Source organism: Mesoplodon mirus, assembly GCF_964341445.2.
Source record: "Mesoplodon mirus genome assembly, chromosome: 6".
In the NCBI taxonomy this organism is placed as follows: Eukaryota; Metazoa; Chordata; class Mammalia; order Artiodactyla; family Ziphiidae; genus Mesoplodon; species Mesoplodon mirus.
The window spans coordinates 21,235,850-21,253,351 of NC_138982.1; the positions used below are offsets into that span (position 1 = coordinate 21,235,850).

Consider the following 17,502-nt stretch of genomic DNA (forward strand, 5'->3'; position numbering starts at 1 on the left):
ACAAAAAAAGTAATGACAAGAGTACAGGGATGAAACAGTCCTAGTTCCTCCTCAAGGAATATACATAACAACCTGATGCATAGGTTGTTGAGTTGTTCTGCAGAAACTAAGACCCTCCTGCCACCCAGGTGGAGGATGGTAACTATAGGCTGAGCACAAGCACTAGACCCCAGGCTGGTTGGAATCAGAGGCTGATGACTGAGATTCCTGAAACGCCACCCTATTACCTCACCTCCAACCAATCAGAAGAAAGCCATGCACCCTGCGGCCTCCCCCAATGTTGCCTTTGAAAACTCTTCCCTGAAGACCATCAGGGAGCTTGGGTCTTCTGAGCACAGGAGTCACCCGTTCTCCTTGCTGGGTGCCCTGCGATAAATGTTGTACTTTCCTTCACCACAACCTGGTGTCAGTAAATTGGCTTTGCTGCAAGGTGGGCAAGCGGACCCAGGTTTGGTCCAGTAACAAGTCCATTTACAGATGAGAAAAAGGAGGCCCAGTGATAGTGATTTAAACCTAGGTCTACTGAGTCTACAGCTCCCACTCTTACCCCAACATCACTCTGGAAAGCAAGGAAATCTCAGGTGGCTTATTCACCACCAGCCCATCTTTAACAGAGCTCGGCTAGGGTGGAATTAAGCAGTGAAAATGAAACCAAGTCCTCCTAAAGCCGAGTGCCCCTGCTGAGTTTACGATTAACCTCTCTTTGCAAAACTTTATTCCCTTTCTTGTCCCACCCTGGTCCCCTCAAGATTGAGGGAGATCAAAGAAAAGAGAAGATTGAAACTGAGGCCCCTGCAGGGCCCTCCCAGACACAGAAGCCTTCCCATACCCCCCGTTTCTCATTTGTAGGAAAAAGGCTTCCATCTCCTGGGCCTTCCCTGAGTTCCAAAGAGCAGACTCAAGCAGTTAATAATCAGGACAGTAGAGTCACAGGACTCCTAGTTCCTCCTGAAGGGATATAGATAACAATATGGTGCATATCTGTGAGCTGTTCTGCAGAACTATGACCCCCCTCAACCGCCCAAGGGGAGGATGGTGACTACAGGCTGACCACAAGCACACAGACCCCAGACTGGTTGGAACCAGAAGGTTGAGATTCCAGAAATTTCACCTGTTACCTCACCACCAACCAATCAGAAGAAGGTTCATGAGCTGATCGTGCAACCTAGGACCCTCTCCCCCTCACACTGTCTTTAAAAACCCTTGCCTGAAAGCCATCAGGGAGTTCGGGGTCTTTTGAGCATTAGCTGCCCGGTCCCCCTGTGTGGTGCCTGCAAATAAACCATTACTTTACTGCAAACACTCGCTGTCAGAGTTTGGCTTTCTGCACCAGGGCATAAGAGCCCTTGCCTGGTAACAAAAGGATAAAGGAAATCCTCATGTGCTGTTTGCTAAAGTTAGGCCAGATCAAAATGGCAATACATGTGTCAGTTACTTTGAGGTTATAAAATGTTATTAGCCAGTGGTGAGGGGGTGTGGCAATGGGCTGACATATATTCTTCTGCTCTAATTTTTTTTTAATGAGCATATATCACATACTATCTGATGCTATATGAAAAATATACCATCAGTATTTTTAACCAATAAATTAATAGGTCCTTCCCTTAAGATGATACTATGATGAATTTTTTTAATTATAAAGATACACTAATATTAAACCTGGAAAGAGTAGAATATATATACTTAGGGAAGGATCATTTTGATTTTCAAGTTGGGGTTTGGTTACCCATCTTTATATATTCTAATTTAATGTGTCAGTACCTGCAAAAACAAAACAGGTCCCATCTTTCCAAAGAAACAAAAGGAGATGTTCAGGAAACTGCATTATTCCTCCTCCCAATTCAGAACAAGGTCCAAAAGAGCTGGCTCTGCGCCTGCCTATAAGATTTCCCTTGGTAGAGCCTCAATCCTTGCTCTTTGGGCAGGTGGTATATTCATGAGGGTAAAAGTCCGCTCTTTAAGTCAGAAGACACTCTTGAGTCCCCGCTGTGCCATTTTTTGACTGTGTGACTTCGGACCAGCTTTTTAACTTCACTAAATTTCAAATTCCTTATCCATAAAATGGGGACAATGATGTTACCTAAATTACATAGTTGTAACCGAGCAGGATCCAATGGGGCCTTCCCGGGACAGACCCCTCCCCCGTATCCTCTGCCTTAGCCCCTCTCTGAAGTACCTGGATAATAGTATGTGATGCACACTTCCTGAGTTGTTTCACAGATGTCAAAATCCCCCACCAAATGGAAGATGCCACCTACTTGACGACCTTGAGCCCACAGCCCCCAGGCCTACTGGAGCCTAAGGACTGATAATATTAACCCCTGTGATCCTGCCCTGTGACCTCACCATCAGCCAATCAGAGAATTGTGCACGAGCTGATCACATACCCTGCAACCTGCACCCCCCAACCTGGTCTTTAAAAATACTTTGCTGAAACCCATCGGGGAGTTCAGGTGTTTTGAGCACTAGCTGCCCTGGACTCCTTGCTTGGTGCCCCTGCAATAAAAACTGCACTTTCTTTCACCACAACTAGGTGTCAGTAGATTGGCTTTACTGTGCACGGGCTAGTGGACCCAAGTTTGGTTCAGTAACATCGTGAGGATTAAATGCAAAAACGTTAAGAAAGGTAGTTGAAATATTGCCTGACATACTACATAAGCATTAGCGATTGCTATGATAATTATTGTTCTTATTCCAGGACGGAAATCCAGCTTTCTAATTTTACGCTGCAAAATTTCTAGACACCCTATGGGCACAGAAAGGCTAGCTGGCTAAACACTTCAGAGAATGAGCTTCCTTGAGGACTTAAAGCAGGAGTCGCAAAACTACAGCCCATTGGCCAAATCTGTCTCCCACCTCCAGCGGCCCCTCCAGGTGGAATCCTGCGCGCTTGTCACTTGCCTAAGTATTGCTCATGGCTACCTTGAACTACTAGCTGCACGACTGAGAAGCCGCAACTGAGACCATGTGGCCCGTAAAGCCAAAAATATTAACTCTCCAGCCCTTTACAGAAAAAAAAATGGCTGAACCCTGAGCTAAAGGCATTTTTGTTCAAAACAACATAAGTAGGCTTTTATAACTCACGGTACACTGCTTTTAAGCAATTCTAAAGAAACTACCAAGATAACCATGACCCTTCCTCCTTGGTTTCAAAGACCAAAGCTGAGCCTCTAGTAACTAGACAGAGAAAAGCACTGCAGCCCTCACTCATCACAGCCGTGAGGGCCATCCCCTGAACTTCCTCGAGACGGTAATGACAACCCTCTCGGTTTTCTATGACCATGAACGAACTGGTCTTCCTCACCGTCTTCCTGAAACAGAGATATTTTCAGTCACTATTAGGACTAAGATTCTTCTCTTTGTGTTGGTGTGTGTGCACACGTGTGCATGCCACACGCTTTGCTGGATTCTGGGAAGATGATTTTTGTTCCCAAGATCAATAAGATTTCTCTTCTCATAAAGTGTACATTCTAACAGAGGAATAAAAAGCCCGGAAAAAAAATATTTTTAAAATGACATCATTGGGTCTTCCCTGGTGGTCCAGTGGTTAAGACTCTGCATTCCCAATGCAGGGGGCCCGGGGTTCGATCCCTGGTCGGGGAGCTAAGACCCCCCCCCCATACCGCAACTAGAGAAGCCCACGTGCCACAACGAAGAACCTGAGAGCCACAGTGAAGACCCAGCGCAGCCAACATAAATAAATAATTTTAAAAAGGACATCATTTCTGATAGTGATAGATGTAAAGAAACAAAACAGGGCTCTGGGATGGAGAGAGATTAGGAAGGAGAGAGGGGGCTCCTTTAGATTGGAGGCTCCCCCAAGAAGAGGCAGCTGTGCTGAGACCTGAATAACAGGAGCGAGCCAATTTGCACATAAATGAAAACGGACAAGAGAAGAGCAAAGACAGAGGCAGAAAGGAGCTTGGTATGTCTGAGGAAGAAAAAGAGCACAGTATGGCTTGAATGCAAGCACTCTGAGGTGGGACTGGAGGGGGGTCAGGGCCAGATCACATGCCCTGGTAAGGAGTTTGCCTTTCATCTACTGTGAAACGGGCAGCCATTGGAAGCTTTCCGGCAGAGAAGAGGCACGATCTCATTTACATCATAAAAAGATCAACTTGACAGCTACGACTAAAACTGTTGCAGGAAGGGGTACCCCTTCCAGGGCTCGAGAGCCGGCTCTTGTCTAACCCTCGGAAATGAATTGTCCGAGGAGACACACGTGCTGACAAAGCAAGAGGCTTTATTGAGAGGCGGCACCTGGGTGGAGAGCAGCGGGGTAAGGGAATCCAGGAGAACTGCTCTGCCATGTGGCTCGCAGTCTCGGATTTTACGGTGATGGGTTAGTTTCCAGGTTGCCTCTGGCCAGTCATCTTGCTTGTGCCCATATATGGTATCACTCAGGGTCCTCCTGGGTGGTGCACGCATCTCTCAGCCAAGATGGATTCCAACGTGAGGGTTTCTGGGAGGTTGGCCAGACATATTATGGGCTGGCATCTCCTCCCTCCTGCCTTCAGCCCCCCCATGAATTCTCCCAGTTGGTTTTCAGTGGCAGCACCACGTTCCTTATCGGGACCTCCTGTTGTGACACAACTCACGCAAGTGGTCATCATCATGCCCGGCCCAGGCGGGTGGTTTCAGTCAGCAGTTCCCTGACAAAATGAATGGTGCTCGGGAGGAAATGGAAAGTGGGCAGAGGAAGAGCAAAGAGTTGGCTCTCGCGGGAACTTGGGGAGATGGACAGCAGCAGTGGAGGTGGAGGGCAGCGCTCTGCAGGGGATACTTTGGGGATACAACCTGGTGGATTTTTGGAAGAAGGAGATGGGGGAAAGTGGGGAGGGCAGGAATCAAGTTGCCTCCCACTAGCCTGTTGTCGGTGGAGCAATATTCTGAGATTCGCTCATTTGTTCATCCAACAAATGTTTATTGGGGACACACTTTGTGCAGGTACTGTTCTAGGTGCCAGGAACTATAGCAGAGAAATAAGCAACAGAAATCTCTACTCTGGGAACTTTCTGGTGGTCCAGTGGTTAGGACTCAAAGTGTTTTCACAGCTGGGGCCTGGGTTCAACACCTGGTTGGGGAACTAAGATCCCACAAGCCATGCCACATGACCAAAAAAAAAAAAAAAAAAAAAAATCCCTACTATGGTGGAATTTATATTCTAGCAGGGGATAGAAAATACAGAGGATTATGACAGAAGCAAATAATCTGGGAAGGAAGACAAGGGGAATCATTTACCAAATCCTCTGATTCTGTCTCCTAAATATCCCTTGCAGTAGTTCAAGTTGAAAACAGGTGTCAGCCACATGAAAGTCATATTCAGGGTGTTAAATTAATCAAACAGGAGGCTGTTAGACTGAGGTGGCCCCCATGTCCTGGCAGCCTAAGTCACCAAACCAACATCTAAGCCCGAAATACCTCAAGGTTATTAAATTGAAACTAAGGACAACAAATCACAAACAGCCAACTAGGCTTTAAGCTGTAGCCAATCAATATGTCCTTGCTTTGCTTTGCTTCCTTTTCTCTACAAGTCGGTCCCTGAGCTCCTGCTGGTGAAGCCACCTAAACACTCACGGTCTGGCCCATTCGAATCAAAAAACGTTCAAATAAACTCTTAAAATGTTTACTATGCCTCAGTTTATCTTTCAACAAGTTCACTTGAAAGACAGTGGTGAGGGCAAATCTTCCCAATGGGCAGAGCTGCAAGCAATGCATCTGGTCATCCACTTTGTACAGGAGAAATTGCCCAAGAAGTGAGAATACGTCAATATTTCTGGACAGAGGCCAAAGGTCTGGCCTTTAGTCAGAGGTCTGGAAAGAAAACAACTGGAAGACCAGAGATGAGACGGTCTGGAGTCGAGGCCCGCAGGCGAACACCCAGACACTCCATGGAGAGTACAGATTTTCATATCCCACATTCACAGCCACCAGAAAACACTCACATGGTAGAGGCACTGAACGACCACACAGACAAAACGACTCTGTCAGCTGACACTATCAGCCTCTGTCATTGGCCACCCAGAACGTACACAGAAGGCTTGTGAAAGAAGTCACAGTGGCCGAGATGAAGGCCACATATGGGCCCAACACTGCAGACCCCCACTTACCCAGATGGATCTAGCTACCGCTGCCTCTGCACGTCCAACCACGCTCCAAAAGGAGGACCTCGCAGGCGTAGATTCCAATTTCAGGTGGGGGTTTGCCCTTTCTGCCATCGAGCCTCAGCCGGCACCACTGTCTGCAGGTCCACAGGCATGGATTCCCTTCAACACAACTTCTGAGTGTTGGCTCAAAAACTCAGGAGCTTCCCGGGAGAAATCTGAACCTGGCCCCCACAAACGGAGGACGAGGAGGGACCAAAGAAAGAGGCAGGTAGGTGGCAGGTGTAATAAGCAAGGGAACTTACACAGGAGGCTTGCCTTGGGTGCCAGAAGAGGAGGAGACCTCTCCACCCACCAAATCTTAAAGTTTATACAGAGAACTTCACTGGGTTCAGTCATGTGTTCAGTCCAGATGGTCTCAACACCACACTGCTCTCTCAAGGCTGCGTCCTTGCAAACAACTCCCACCGCGGGAATGGTGGACGGAAGGTACATTTCAAGGACAGGCCAGGGGTTGTGGAGCCTCCGATTGCCCGGGGCCACTCCAGGGTCAACCAGTGGTCGCATCCTCTCAGTGACCTCCCCAGACACTCCAGTCCTCCCGGTTCCTTGGCTCCTACAGTCTCTCACGCCCCCGCAGCCCCTCCACAATGGCTCTGAGAGGTCCGCAAGCGGTTTCACTAGCATCGAGATGGCCTGTTTGGCAGCCGTCTTGGCTACACTGTAGCAACACGGGCACAGGCAAGAGAAAACACAGATCAACATAATGACTCCCAAAATAAGGAACAACTTTTCCCACCAAGAGCCCCATGATCCTAACCACTGATTCACTAAATGTCCCAGGCTGGGGACAGTGGATCACTCAGGGCGCTCGCTTGAGTCCCCATGTGCTTTAATAAAGAAGACACATTAACAGACCATCAGGTGTGAACACACAGCATTCTGTCTGGATAACACACGGGGGCCTCCTTGTGAGGCAGTGGTGATGTCCGAGGCCATTTTATTTTGGAGGACGGCTTTTCTCAAGAGACAGTTCAGGGTCCGGTAGGCGCAGGCTTTGCCAGCTGTCATTTAAGGCTTGCTGGGTGAATGTGGTGAGGGCTTGTGTGTGTGCTAGACTAACCTCCAGGCCAACGGAGGAACGAAGATGGCGGCCACATGATGGTACCAGTGGAAAAGAGAACGGGCCCGCCTGGCCTCCAGGAGAGGGAGGTGGGCAGCTTTAGGACCGTGACCCAGCTGTGCTGGCCATACATGTTGGCCGGGCAGGCAGCAGTGTCAGGAGTGAGGGATGGACCGGGGGTGGGCTATGTCAAAGCAGGACGCCCCCTGCTCCCCTCTCTCAATGGTGCACGCTCCAATCCGGGCACAGCTGGCAGCAGGACAACGGGGTCCTGGTGGAGACCCCCTCCCACAGGGGCAGGGAGCAACTCTCCTCTCCTGGTGGGACGTCCCACTGCAAATTCCAGCACACGACGCCCGTCCCGGGCTTGAGGGGGCCGGGTGTTCTCAGCAGCACACCACGTTGATCTGTGGTGTCAGGGCACTGCTACCCCCTGACACTTCCATACTTTATGGTGTTGAGGGTCTTGGCAGCGGGCCCCAGACTGGCACATGGGGCCACAGTCCCTACTGGTTGATCACTCAAATGTATAAAGTCTGGGACAGTGGCTTAGTCCACCCAGCCAAGGTGGTTTGACCTGTTTGTTAGTAATTTAATCTGCTGCTTGCAGGTTATAGGGGAGATGAACCCTCTATTCAACGTCATGTTCCTCCGCCTAGTCTTGCACAGCATGGCCCTTGAAAGGGGATCTCTGATCACTATTTGACGAGGGTATCAGTACAGGGCACTCAGCTTCTCTAATCACCTAAGGGTGGCAGCCCCTGGTTCGTGCAGCCACAGGGGAAAGCTTGGGTTAGGCCAGATGCAGTGTCCACAGGAACCAAGGCATATTTAGAACCCTCACTCGGAGGGAAGGGGCCAATACGATCAATTTGCCAACCCCTCGCTGGCAGGGAACTCCAGGGGGTGGCCCCAGACTACTCTGGTAGCTGCCCCGGGCATCGTTTAGAACACACAGGACACACTGTTGCTGCATGAACCAACTCACTGTATTTCAAGGGCAATCCAGGGTCTTGGCAATACGCCATACCACCCTGGTGCTACGGTGGCTGCGCTTCCTATGCACCCCATCTACTGATGAATCTACTGAAGGGTCAGTTACCAGGGCTGGTACCCGAGCTAGGGCATCAGCCTCCTGACCGCCAGGGGGTGTCAGCGCCTCATGAGCCGGGAGGTGGAAGCCAGTGAGGACGGCCTCAGCCTCTTGCAGGTGAACCGAAATGTCTCTCCACACATCCTGCCCCAGCGAGGGTTTATTCATGAACATCTACCTCCCAACTCCCTGCTGTTCAAACCACAGGGTTAATCCCTTTAGATCAGCCCAACTGTCATGGCAAAGGGTTAACAGCCGAGGCTCAGGAGTGGTCACCAGCCAAATGCTGAGTTCAAACCCTTGGCTGCTGCAATTCATTCCTGTTACAAGATGAACAGATTCTTGTTGAACTTATGCAAATAACTATATTGCCATGAAAATAAGAATGCTCATTCTAAGACTTTCTGAATTCTGGAGGGGTCGGGTAGGGAGGAAAAGATGAATGTTTCCTCTTTGTTCACAATGGTATATGTTAGCAAATTGCTGATAGCTTAAGAGAAAAGAAAATTGTTTTTCTTAAACCTGGAAAAACAAAACATAAAAGGATCAACAATGTTCCCAATAAAAAATCATAAAAATTATAGTCATCCTCATCAGTTTTTCCATTAGAGTTCTGCAAATTCTTACTCAGTTTAGTAGTATGATCTTAGTTATCAGAAAGCTATACTCTTCCACAAATCTTAAAGATGAAGCACTCTTACAGGAACACTTTTGCAAAAGCATCAGAGCATGACAAAAGTCTGTAAACGACATAAGACTTTAAAATGGCCAAGGTTAAAGATCTGATGAGAGCTCATTATAATGCAATTGGCAAGGAAACTTGGTTATTGCTGTGATATACATCCTTCTGATGACCTCCTCCGACACTGAGCAGGGACCTACTTCACAGCAAAGACGGGCTGTGGGCATAGGCCAATGACACGGGATCCCCGGGTTGTATGACACATCATACCATGCAGAAGCAGCCGGCCTCCTAGAAGGATGAACTGCCTTCCAAAGGCACCCGTGAATGACCAGCTGAGAGGCAACCTCCTGAATGGGTGCAGTGCCATCCTCGGGATTGCAGTTATGTGCTTAAATCAAAGACTACTGTACGGGGCTAAGTCCCCAGTAAGAACAACACACGGGTCCAGAAACAAAGCGGGGTGGGGAACAGGAGTGGCCCCACTTACCATCACTCCCGGTGATCCAATCACACTGAGGAAGTTCATGCTTCCCATCCTTGCCACTCTGGGCTCTGCAGCGTTAAAAGTTCTGATCTCCAGAGGGTATGCACACTCTTGCCAGGGGCCACAGCAAGTGTCTCTTCACAGCCAGGACACTTTGGCCTCCCTGTGCCCAGGAACCAGAAAGTCAGCATGCTGGCTGTGGAATCTGACCCTGACCAGCCAGGGGAGGTAGCATGTGTATGGAATCCCGGTGGTCCGCTTGGGTGCCTCCTGGTATCCGCTGGCTTCCTGATCCCAGTGCCTAGGACACAGCTCCAACTGCTGTCCGAAAAGAGTGTGGTATGATTGCCAAGGGCTCAGGCCTTCAGGACTAAAGGTTTCGAGCCACACCACCAGGGAAGCTGCCAAAGCCTGCCAAGATAATCACTGAGGGTGAGGGGAGTTTGGAAAGAACAGGGGCTTAGGGAGAGGAGGGGTACCAACCAGTATGCACCTGAAACCCATGCAGGATCAGGGGCTACTGCTTGTCCCACTAACTTCCCTCTTCTAAATTCTCCCTCAGAAAGAGAGGCCCACAGAACTCACGGAGGACCTGCCCCCTAAACTTCCTTGCAGCAGATCACTGTGGTACAAGGGATGCAGCACACTGGCCACGAAAAACGCACAGCTCAGGTCTCCGGCCGTGCCCTGGTAGCACTGCCGCCGACCACAGTGGGGGCACTAATGCAGGTCCACCCCTGAGGGTCCTGGAACTCCTTCAACATGAGATTCTCAGTCGATTTGGTCCGTCGGCCTGGCCAAAACTCTCTTAGAATGGGACTTCCATCTGAAACCTTTCTACCCCACCCCCTTTCGTCCCTGTCCCCGCTCCTGACGGGTGTCAGGCTCTCATCACGGTCGGAGGGGCTCCCTGCCTTCTCTCGCTCCCTCTCCCCTCATGCTTCACAGGCCTTTCCCCCCGAAGACTTCCTGCACAGGATATCCTCTCCTGGTGTCCGCTTCTCAGGGGACCTGAATTAAAACTAAAGCTAACTGTTATGACTTTTATTACCCTAAGTTGTCTACTTTTTTCCTTAAACATAAAGACCCAGGGGGAGAGGAGGGTCTTTGGGTCCAAAAATAGTCATATCCTCTTGGCACTAGACCACAGAAAAAAATTGTCAAATTTCTACCAGTTCAATATTCTCAGTAATGTGTGTATATATAGATGTACACACATCTATCTATATACACCACATACACATATATACACAGTTGAGCCTAGAACAACGTGGGTATGGGGGGTGCTGAACCCCCTTTCCTAGTGTGCAGTCAAAAATCTGTGTATAACTTTACAGTTGGCCCTCCGTATCGCTCGTTCTGCATCTGTGGATTCCACCAACCTGTGGATAGTGTAGTACTGTAGTATTTACTACTGAAAAAAATACTTGCATAAGTGTACCCGTAATCCAGGTATCAGTTCAAACCCATGTTGTTCAAGGGTCAACCGTATATCCTTTATACAACTGTATCCTTGTATATTTGTGATTTTCAAAGGAAGGATTCTTCACTTCAGAAGCTATCAGTTTTAGAAAAAATTTTAAATCCTTGTCTTCCGTGCAAAAGGCAATACATATCCATCTAAAAAATAACAGTGAGATTAAGTGTTATAAAATAAACTGAGTAGGGATTAGGGAAAGATTAAAAGCCAAAAGTATATCTATTAAAGAATTTTAAAAAATCAGTAATAAAAGAGGAAAGAATTACTGATACACTCAATAATATGGATAAATCTCAAAAAAATGGAGAGACAGAAGCCAGGAACCAAGGGGTATCCTGTATGACTCCACTTATATAAAACACTAGAAAAGGCAAATCTTATCTATAGTGACAGAAAGCTCTTCTGCAGCTGGGGAGATTGACTGCAAAGGGGCACAAGGAAATTTCTGCAGAGATGGAAACGCTCTATATTCTGATTGAGGTAGTGGTTCCTTGAGTGTGTGTAACACCTTTATTAAAACTCAGTTAACCATACACTTGAAATGGGTGCAATTTACTGCATGTAAATTATGCCTTAGTAAAATTGACTAAAAAAAACAAACGTGATTTTCAACTTTAAAATAACCTTGGGTCAAAATATCCTTCTTCATCCAGGCTACCACCTTTTCTTACCTGGATTTTGCTCTCCCCTTCTGATTGGATTCCCTTATAGGAATCCAGCTTTCCTCCAATCTGTTCTTTGCTCTACAGCCGGAGTCATGTTTCTAAAAGGAAATGTGATTATGTTACTCCCAACAACTCCCATTCTTCTTCACATGTATCAGTCAGGGTTCAATCAGAGATAGAGAACCGCTAAGAGAGATACAGATGTAGATACTTATTACAGGGATCCGACCTACACAGTTACAAGAACCGGCTAAACAGTCTCTGTAGGGCTGTTAGGTCCACCTATTCTCTTCCGCGGCTGGAGACTCAAGTCCGCCGGGCAGGCGACTGGGAAGGGAAGATGGATGTAAAGTTCCAACAACCAGCTGGAACGCACAGCCACAAGAATGAACCTCACCCTGTCAGTTCTTGCTTCCCCTGACCTTGGCGTCATGGGGTGGAAGCTGGGCCGTTCGTGAAGCTAAACGCATGTGGCCCAGGAGTCAGGGAGATTGAGGGAGGATCCAGGGGCGGGTGGAGCAGTTACAGGCTCATCCACCGCCTCACCTCAAGAAGTCAGCCAGCAAAGCCACAACACACATGAGCTACAAAAGGGTTGCTGCTTGAGGTCACCCTGCGTTATCTCCTCCAAGACTCTCTCGTGGCCAGCCCTAACCAAAAAACATACGGTACAGCGGATTCTGGGAAATGCGGCTCAGCCTAGCCAACTTGACACGTTACCAAACCATCGTTAACACACCAAACCTTAGGTGGCTTCCATTACCCTCACTGCCTTAACAGAACTTGTAAGGTTCTTTGTGACCTGATTTCCACCAGGTCTTCTGGCTTTATCTCCTACTCCCATCTCAGGCTATAAGTATTGAAATATTTACATTTGGTCCTGAGGTTTTCTCTAAATTTCCTAGCCGTTCCACACTATGCCTCCTGGCTGGAACACTCTTCCTTCCTTCCCCCGTAACCTGGCTGAGACCTTTTCACCCTTAGGAAGCCTTTCCTGACATATCACTTTATTGCTGGTGGCCAGCACAAAACCAGGTTCATAGCTGGCACCCAATAAATTTCAACTGAACAAACCATACGCCAATGAGAATTAAGACCGATTACCACTGAATGAACATGACTGGAGACTTACGCATATAGGGGATAAAGTGCTGCAGCAAAGGTAATACGAGCAGCCCATTAACACATGGGGAAGGCTGTTCCCTTCTCACTTTTGTCCCCCCTCCCCAGGAAACAGGGGGAAATGTCTAGAGACATTTTTAGTTGTCACCACTGGGGAAGGAGGTGCTACCAGAATCTAGCGGGTAGAGACTAGGATGCTGTAAAGCATCGCACATTGTATAGGACAGCTTCCCTCTCCCCAATGAAGAATTACCCTGCACAAAACGTCAGCAGTGCCAAGGCTGAGAAACCCTGACAAAGATAAAGCGTATCTGGATATTGATATATAAAAATATGCATTTACATAAACATATTATTTCTCAACTTAATGCAGTTTATAACAGGTAAAAAAATCAATATTTAATAACAAATGATTTGTCCTACATGCCAGCAATACAAAGTGTTGCATTTGTACCACCAAAACCAAAGGAATTGGTGAGTCCAATACATCTTTTCTCAGTTTTCCATTCCTGTGCCTTGAGTGGAACATAATTGAGATCAAATTCTGGTTCTGTACAGTCCAGGTTTAAAGTAGGTGGCAGTTTTCGATGATAACAAGCCAGGGAGGTAAAAGCTGCCTCAGCGGCCCCGGCAGCCCCCAGCAGGTGTCCCGTGGCTCCCTTGGTGGAGGAAATGGCAAGGGCGTGGGCGTGCTCTTTGAAAAGATGTTTGATGGCTTTGTTTTCAGCAGCGTCTCCCAACGGTGTAGAAGTAGCATGTGCGTTGATATAGGATATCTCCTCAGGCTGTACACCTGCATCTTTTATAGCAGCAGCCATACATCTAATAAAATGAGAAAAGCAACTGAACTTATAGGAACGACATCTAATTGTAGGAAGGTATTCATTGTCTGTATGGCTTACAAAAAAGAAATATCCAAGTACACTGGATGAAAAGAACCCTTTATGCTCTAATGACAGAACAGCATCTTGGATTACCGTGTGAGTTGGAATGCTGTCTGAATGGGAATAACAAGGCACCCCCAGTACCCTGGACTGACTCATCACCATGACATAAACATACAAACCTATGGATTTTACAATCTCTAATAAAATGTATTTCCATTTTATTTGAATTGTCCTTTCTTCCTTGAGGAAAAAGCCACATAGACTCAGGCCTAGAGTAATTTCTCTTCTAGGAATTTCTTATCAGTGGGGTGTGTTATAGAGTTAAAACGTGGAGAAAAAAATTTATAACTATGCTTTAATGTTTTCTTTCAAATTTAAATGTAAAACTTGGAATATGTCCCAATAATCTAAAAAATGTCTGTCCTATTACTTTAAGGCTCAAACACCCTTTCAAAAATTGTCTATTCAGGCTATGAGAATTCTAAATAAATGAAGAAATACAAAGCCAAACCCCAAGAGAAACAAATCCAAAAATAAAACACTTCTCTGGGAAAACCTCTGAAAATCTCATGGATGTTAACACCCTTTTTTTTAGTTGTTGACCTCTGGGCTGCATACATTTCCTTAAGAGGCAGCTCAGAGTATAATCTGAAGCGTGCTGGAAGGTTTCACCTAAACATAACTATTTCCTCATCTAGCTGACTACTAGGCTTGACATTTCCAGCACCAGCAACTACTCACTAAAACTCAGAAATATAATTCAGGGGTCGGTGAACTATGACCCTGGCCAGATGCTGTTTTTGTAAACACAGTTGGCCCCTGAACAAACTGGGGGTTAGGGGTGCTGACCCGTCGTCACACAGTGGAAAATGCCCCTATAACTTTACCGTTGGCCATCCATACCCCCAATTCCACATCCGCAGATTCAACCGACTGCGATTCCTGCAGCACTGTAGAATGTACTTAGCAAAAAAGATCCGCGTGTAAGTGGAACTGTGTAGTTCAAACCCGTGTTGCTCAAGGGTCAACTGTAGTTTCATCGGAACACACCCATGCATTTTCGTACTGTCCATGGCTACTCTCAGTTACAAAGCAGAGTCTGAGTAGCTGTGATAGAGACCCTCGTAGCTGGGATAATATTTTTGGCCCACAAAGCCAAAAATATTATTTGTTCCTTTACAGAAAAGGCTTGCCAACCCCTGGCTAATTTAACTGGTTAAAACATAATATGATCTAAGCAGGCTAACCTATGAACAAACATACTGACACATAATGTTAGTGTCAGAGGGGTCTTTTGTTTTGTGGGGTTTTTAACTTAACTCACTACCTCTTCCACAATAAAAGCAACTTGCTTTTCCAAGTGCGGTCCTCAGACCAGCAGCATCAGCACCACCTAGGAACTGGCCAGAAACGCAGCATCTCGAGCACCACCCTAGACTTACGGAGTCACAATCTGCGTTTTAATAAGGTCCCTGGGTGATTAGAAGTCGCAGCAGACCCCTACTGAAATGGAGCAGAGACCAGGTACACGTAGGACAAAGCGCTAACTGAACTGTCCAGGTCTGAGGGAGGGCTGCACAAGGGAGCCTCCTGAACCTGATGGCTGTTAAGCACAACTGAAGGGATGAAAATGTGGCAAAGTCACACACGGCCTTCTTCGCAACGTTACTGGCCTTCGCTAAAAATCCAGATTTTGTAAGGATATTCACACGTTTTCAAATATTTCAAACGTGGTAAAGCAAAGAATTCAAAAACACTAGTTAGTCTAAAATGGGAACACAACAGAGATACAGTACACCAAGGCCAGATACTACAGTTTCCCCTAAGTTGAGACTCCAATAAAGAGTCTTACCTGAAGAAATGTGAACAAACAACCAGTCTTTACCTTAAGGCACCTTCTCCTCCAGGATCAGGGGCGGTTATGTGACTGGCATCACCCGAGAGTCCGTAGCCCAAAATCTCCGCGTAGATCCGAGCCCCTCTGTGGACAGCATGCTCGTGTTCTTCTAGCACCAGCACAGCGGCGCCTTCTCCCATCACAAAACCATCTCTCTTGGGATGGAATGGCCGACATGCCGACTTCGGATCAGAGTTTGTGCTCAGAGCCCGGGCTCTGGAAAACGCAGCAAGCGACAAAGGGCTGATGCAAGAGTCGGCACCTCCAGTCACCATCACATCAGCGTCGCCGTGGGCTATGAACCTCAGAGAGTCTCCCACAGCATGAGCTCCCGTGGTACAGGCTGTGGACACTGCATGATTGGGGCCCTTGAGTTTATAGCGAATGCTGACCTGGCCTGCGGCCATACTGACCAGAATCTTAGGGACAAAGAATGGGCTGACTTTACTGTAACCTTTCGTCTGAAACATCAAAGCGGTTTCAGAAATCACTTCAAGGGGAACCATTCCCATGCCAATTGCAACACCAGTAGCCGCTTGGTCAGCTTCTGACCGAGGATGCCAGCCGGAATCTTTCAAGGCTAACTCAGCAGCCCCAATGGCCATAACGGTGGGAGAAGACATGGACTTGATATCTGATTTGGACACAAAGTTTTGTGCGCTGAATTGACCTTCATCACAACCTCTTGGCACATAAGCAGCAACACTGCAAGGGACACTCTTATACTCTTCACCGACCAGTGAAACGATTCCACTCTCTCCCTGGATAAGACGATCCCACACCAGCTGAGTGCCAACACCCAGAGGAGTCACTAAGCCAATGCCTGTAACGACAACCCGCCTACGCAATCTGGGTGTTGGCACAGTTCCGAAAAACCTCCTTTCTCTTATCAATCGCTGGCACAACCCTGTGTGTATCAGATGAGGGCTTGTAACTTTTAGGAAACTTTGCAAGCCGTTTGACAGCATGGTTGAGACTCAGAGGGTCAGAGACGTTCCCGCAGCAGACCACGACACGCCCAGCAGGTATTGACTGTTGCTGAAATACCTTAAAGGCCTAAGAAACAACATCCAAGGTGGTTTTTCTTAGGTGCTTGGTATGAGCTGTTAAGGAGCGCAGGGAAAATAATGTTACATCGCTTTTACTTATCAAACCACCTGTCTGGACTCAACCCTTTTTAGACTCTCAGTACCCTCAGACATTCCAAGACAAAGAGCCGAAAAGACGACTCATTCGATTCACAACACAACTTCACAATGAAAAATATACAGGCACTCCTGGTCGGATGTAGGCTGCGGAAAGCATCCTTTTTCAGGATTACCGAGGCCTTATTACAAAAAACAGCTCACATGTCGGTGGCACAAAACACGCTTCAGGGCCTATTCTTTGGGGTGGCTGTGAGAGAACTTTTTCGATCAGGGTTTCGGGGACCGCGAAGGTCAAGGGCGGGGTAGGGGGCAAGGAAAGGGGGTGTGGCCAACTCCCCGCACCGCCCCAGACACCCGAGGAAAGCGTGGCGAGAGGAAAGGACACCTGACCCGGGTCCGCCACACCCCTCTCCCCACGCAGCGCCGACCCGACTCGGAGCTGGAGGGCGGAAGAAGAGGAGCGAGTAGCCACTACCTGCAAGCGGCCTCCGGCGGCCAGCGCACCGCAGTCCCACGCGCAACGGGGGCGTGCGCAGGCGTACAGCACGTCCGCGCACGTCCGCGCACACCCACGTCCGCACAGGCGCGCACGCGCACAGCAGTCCGCGCACACCCACGTCCACACAGGCGCGCACGCGCCCAGCAGTCCGCGCACGTCCGCGCACACCCACGTCCTCACAGGCGCGCACGCACGCGCACGCGCACGCCCGGCGTGCGCGCCCTCTGGGCCGGGCGCCCTTCCCCCGCGTCACCTTGGTGGAGGTCAGACGGTGAGAGGAGGGTGTGGGCGCCATCTCACCGACTCCAGCGTAAC

The 17,502-nt window shown here is 48.2% G+C and overlaps 1 protein-coding gene across 3 annotated transcripts; it reads right to left on the minus strand.

The window, feature by feature from the left end:
• Positions 1 to 13,121: 13,121 nt before the first annotated feature.
• Positions 13,122 to 17,297, minus strand: OXSM (3-oxoacyl-ACP synthase, mitochondrial). 3 transcript variants are annotated; one of them, XM_082625240.1, is made up of 3 exons: positions 17,164 to 17,297; positions 15,529 to 16,643; positions 13,122 to 13,578 (listed from the first exon to the last, which is right to left on the minus strand). In XM_082625240.1, exons 2-3 carry the CDS (start codon positions 16,506 to 16,508, stop codon positions 13,176 to 13,178), a joined length of 1,383 nt encoding a protein of 460 aa, XP_082481366.1. In that variant the 5' UTR covers positions 16,509 to 16,643; positions 17,164 to 17,297; the 3' UTR covers positions 13,122 to 13,175. The 3 variants fall into 3 exon arrangements, with proteins under 3 accessions (XP_082481366.1, XP_082481368.1, XP_082481367.1); XM_082625242.1 differs by having other exon boundaries at positions 15,529 to 16,596; positions 17,164 to 17,270; XM_082625241.1 differs by having other exon boundaries at positions 17,161 to 17,270.
• Positions 17,298 to 17,502: the final 205 nt, after the last annotated feature.